General features: G+C 42.7%; 1 protein-coding gene across 6 annotated transcripts in view; it reads left to right on the forward strand.

Annotated features, from left to right (window-relative positions):
- LOC134069752 (NACHT, LRR and PYD domains-containing protein 3-like) overlaps window positions 1–5000 on the forward strand; it is a 24915-nt gene that overhangs the window by 1424 nt on the left and 18491 nt on the right. For 4 of the 6 annotated variants that reach the window (XM_062525797.1, XM_062525801.1, XM_062525800.1 and 1 more), the window contains exons 2-4: window positions 1448–1529; window positions 1691–1789; window positions 2759–4558. In XM_062525797.1, the coding sequence (XP_062381781.1) occupies window positions 1453–1529; window positions 1691–1789; window positions 2759–4558 (1976 nt within the window). In that variant the 5' untranslated portion in view covers window positions 1448–1452. The remainder of the gene's footprint in view (window positions 1–1447; window positions 1530–1690; window positions 1790–2758; window positions 4559–5000) is intronic. The other 2 variants (XM_062525798.1, XM_062525799.1) reach the window with 2 other exon arrangements.

Raw genomic sequence — 5000 nt, forward strand, 5'->3', positions numbered from 1 at the left:
GTGTGTAAGCACACATGTGCAAAATTGAAAACGCAGCACTCAGGTGTGTTATGCTCGATCCTCGAGGGGCGTTCCCACTGATCTATAACTAACACTGGATAGACTATCCCATTGTTTTCGCCCCATCATTCTTTATGTCGATCAGTGAGGATCGAGGCCAGAGGAGCGAGGGAGGACGTATAAAAGCCCAAATGAGAGGCACCCATAGCCTGTGATGTGGTGAACTCATATGGCCTGATCCAGCTAGACAGAGAGATGATTAGAGTATTATGTATTGTTGTTACTTGTTTGTATTGTTGCTTTAGTTTTTCTTCAGTGACTGTAAGTGTACAGTACTTTTTGTTTGTGTACAGATTTTTATTTTTCTACACTTTACAGTAGTAAGAACTATATTTTGCCATTTTCTGTTGATTGACTTGTCACTGTAACTGAACATATGGTACAGTGAAATAAATTAATATTGTCGGCAGCATCAAGTTTGTGCATTGCTTGATGAGGGTTCATCAAAATATTTTTGTCATCTAAATTATCCTAATGCTCTCAAACAACATGTCTGAATAAGATCCATATATTGGAAGAGGGTTTTTACAGATGTGTTTTGAATTTATTGTGATGTTGTGTATAAGATAGCGACAGTGTGAAATCATTCAAAGAATGTGTTAGTGATATGAGAACAGTATAAGGTTTTATCAATGTGTTTATTGTTTTGACAGAAATATTTCATTTTGCTAACAATCTGTTATGTTCTGCTGATTGGGTGTTGTGTTTGGTTAATTGTGTGATGTGTTCAGACAAAAAGAGCCCCGTTTTCAAAAGTGTGTGTAAACGATTGGAAAAAACTGTAATGTCCCACACTGGGAAGCATTATAGTTTGATATACTGCAGCTGAAATTAGACTTGAAGAAGAATCTGTCTGCTCACATTTTTTCCCCAGCCATTCCATTATTGATGAAATGATTACATTTCCATATTAACATGTTCTATCGATAGAGTGTGCTGTAAAGAGGTCAAATTATATGAAAAATTGGAAATCGGAATCGGACAAAAACAATTGCAATCGGTGCATCTCTAATTTCTACTGGGATGCTTGACATTAATGCAATAAAAAACAGCACCTAGCACCGCTGCTGGAAAAAAAGTCTAGTGGAAACACTGTCTCTGGTCAATAGTGGATCTGTTAACTTCCCTCCCTTCCATGCTCCTGAAGAGGAGTGTTGATAGACCGTAATAGTGGATGTCAAGGTCCAAATCTACAGTAGACAAACACTGTTCCAGTTGGTTTTCCATTTCAGAGCTTGGACTGTGATTTTTGAGTGAACACATAGAATAGACAGCTAGAGCAGTGCAGCTACATTTGACAAAAGTGCTCTAATAGGACTACATACGTAGATACAGAGCACTGTTTCAACCTTTATTTGTGTGTGTGTGTGTGTGTGTGTGTTTCCAGACGTGATGGACTCTGACCCAGCTGGGAAGACGAGGACGAGCAGAGACTCCAAAGTGGACGTGTCTTCATCTGAATCTGACAGGTCAGTCTTTATGGATGACAAAACGTATTTACTGTAGTATGAAAACCAGTTTGTGACAAACAGCTGAGTAGAGGTTTGGATGTCTGCGTGCATGCATACTGCAGCGTGTGTGTAGTGGTCAGTATGTTTGTGAGGGAGATGTGAGAACACTGACCTTTTAGTTGTGTCAACAGTGTCCAGCAGGGGGCGTCAGGCACAGAGTCCAAGAGGCCAGATGGGACCCGGGTCAGAGGACAGAGGGACTCTACTGCAGGACACAGGTGAGCTACTGCAGGACACAGGTGAGCTACTGCAGGACACAGGTGAGCTACTGCAGGACACAGGTGAGCTACTGCAGGACACAGGTGAGCTACTGCAGGACACAGGTGAGCTACTGCAGGACACAGGTGAGCTACTGCAGGACACAGGTGAGAGGTGAGCTACTGCTGGACACAGGTGAGAGGTGAGCTACTGCAGGACAGAGGGACTCTACTGCAGGACACAGGTGAGCTAATGCAGGACACAGGTGAGCTACTGCAGGACAGAGGTGAGCTCAAGCATCAGGACATTCTGTCAGCCAGTCACCAACACCCTGTACACAGCACCTCTGCTCCATCAGATTTAATCATGTTTATCTCAGAAACCCACTAGAACCCTATTACTTTCTGGTTTGATTTTTTATGGTGACTTCTCTGAGTGGTGCATTCATTGTTAGTGTACCTTTAACAACATGTACAGTATTCTGTTCATGTGTTATATGTAAAGGAACCCCTAATCCTTAATAGTGAGTCAAATTGACTCTACAGTCTGCCAGCCCCCTGCAAACTATCTCTCCATGTATGTTAGTGTGTGTGACGGCCTACAAAGTCCCTGCATGTTCACATTATGTTCCTATTGGGAAAAACAATAGTGTAGAAGCGGGTGCGCACATCTGAATATTTAAAAGTAGGTGCTGGACTCAGTCTGAGGAAGGGCAGTGTGTCCCGAAACGTCACATGTGGTGAATAAAAACATAATAATATTGGAGCTTTAGTGTGCAGACTTTTTTTGTCCTTTTTCCGATTGGGAAAAGCAACATGAGCTGTAGTCCGTTTTGCATTACATTACATTGTCTTTAATCCTTTTTAATAGTTTAATCACCATACACATTATACATTCTGCATCTAGCAGGAGGACTATCTTAGGAATATTGTGATGATATTTTGCTAACAACAGTATATTGTGTATTTGTGATCCTGTCATTGATCCAGATGGACACCAGAGGAGGCAGAGGTCTATGAGAAATTCCGTTCTACACTGAAGAGCAAGTTTCAGCATCTGAATGAGGGAGTACCTAATCAGGGAGAAACCAGACTCCTCCATGAGATCTACACAGACCTCTACATCACAGAGGGAGGAGGAGGGGTCAATGATGAACATGAGGTCAGACAGATAGAGAGAGCATCCTGGAGAGAAGCAGCACAAAGCAGGCCAATCAAATGCAGTGACATTTTTAAACCCCTCTCTGGACATCACAAATCCATTAGAACAGTGCTGACAACGGGAGTGGCTGGCATTGGGAAAACAGTCTCTGTGCAGAAGTTTATCCTGGACTGGACTGAAGGAGAAACCAATCAGGATGTCCACTACATATTTCCTCTTCCTTTCCGAGAGTTGAACCTGATGATGGACAAGCAGCTTAGTCTGGTGGAGCTTATTCAACACTTATTCCCAGAAATAAAAGATTTGAAAATCCTCACCAACTCAAAGCACAAAGTCATGTTCATCTTTGATGGTCTTGATGAGTGTCGACTTACCCTAGATTTCCGTTCCAACCTGAGTTATTGTGATGTGACTACTACGCCAGTTTCAGTGAATGTACTGCTGACAAACCTTATCAAGAGAAATCTGCTTCCCTCTGCCCTTCTCTGGATTACCACCCGACCAGCAGCAGCCAGTCAGATCCCTCCTAAATATGTGGATCAGGTGACAGAAATAAGGGGGTTCAATGACCCACAGAAAGAGAAGTACTTCAGGAAGAGAATCAGTGATGAGAACCTGGCCCTTAGGACCATCACACACCTGAAGTCATCCAGAAGCCTCTACATCATGTGCCACATTCCAGTCTTCTGCTGGATTTCAGCCACAGTGGTAGAGAGAACATCATTTGAATCAGAAAAAGTAGGAATGCCAAGAACTCTCACTCAAATGTACACACACTTCCTGATCATTCAGACAAGCATCAAAAATGTCAAGTACACAGAGAGAAAAGAGACAGATGAAGAGATAGTTTTCAAACTGGCGAAGATGGCTTTCCAGCAGCTGGAGAAGGGCAATCTGATCTTCTATGAGGAAGACCTGAGAGAATGTGCCATTGATGTCACAGAAGCATCAGTGTACTCAGGAGTGTGTACTCAGATCTTCAGAGAGGAGTCTGGGCTGTACCAGGGGAAGGTCTTCAGCTTTGTGCATCTGAGCATTCAAGAGTTTCTTGCAGCTTTGTATGTGTTCATATGCTTCAGACATACAGAGAGAAGCATGTCTGACCAACAGCAAACCTCTCAGCTCTCTGCGCTATTCAGAGCTGCGACATTGCATGACCTACACAAGACTGCAGTGGACCTGGCCTTACAGAGTGAGAATGGATACCTGGACCTTTTCCTCCGCTTTCTCTTGGGCCTCTCACTGGAGTCCAATCAGGAACTCTTAATGCACCTACTGCCACAGACAAGAAGTCAACCACAGAGCTATGAGCAAACAGTCCAGTATATCAAACAGAAGATCAGAGATCAACATAATTCAAATAGAATGATCAACCTTTTCTACTGTCTGAATGAGCTGAATCGTCATGCTGTAGTGGAGGTGATTGACAGGAGCTCTGGAACTCTGTCTGTAGACATGCTATTACCAGGACAGTGGGAGACTAGGAGATTTAGATTTAAGATGCCAGAGGAGCAGCTGGATGAGTTTGACCTGCAGAAGTACATAAAGACACCAGAGACTGATGAGACTGAACTCCTCAGTCCAGATGAAGTTCTGCAGAGGCTGGTGCCAGTGGTCACATCAGCACAGTAAGTTAACCTGTAATCCAAAAAATATTTTCTCAGTGAACATGTAGAGCACAAGGGCTGAATGATTTGTGATAATATTGCAATATGATCAAACCCGATTGTCTAACCACAGAGACTGCGATTACACCGTGATCATGGTTCAATGTGCGACATCACCAAAGCCCTTACCAGCGCGACTGTAGTTGCCGTGTTGGAAATACACCTCATGACCTTTTGCTGGTTTCTTACTCCCCTCTGCTGCAAATTCCGTTGGTAACTTCGTTAACTTTTCAAGTTGATTATTCTCAACTGTTAAGACTACAACCATTGAGTCTATCTGAAACCCTGAATAAATATTGAATTCGTTGTTTTAACAATAGGATAGATTGATGTATAACAACATTTTGCAAATGTTGCAAATAAAAGAAGAAACAGAAAGTGTCTATTAGAAGGCAGAATCTGA

The sequence above is a fragment of the Sardina pilchardus genome, chromosome 22, assembly GCF_963854185.1.
Source record: "Sardina pilchardus chromosome 22, fSarPil1.1, whole genome shotgun sequence".
In the NCBI taxonomy this organism is placed as follows: domain Eukaryota; kingdom Metazoa; phylum Chordata; class Actinopteri; order Clupeiformes; family Clupeidae; genus Sardina; species Sardina pilchardus.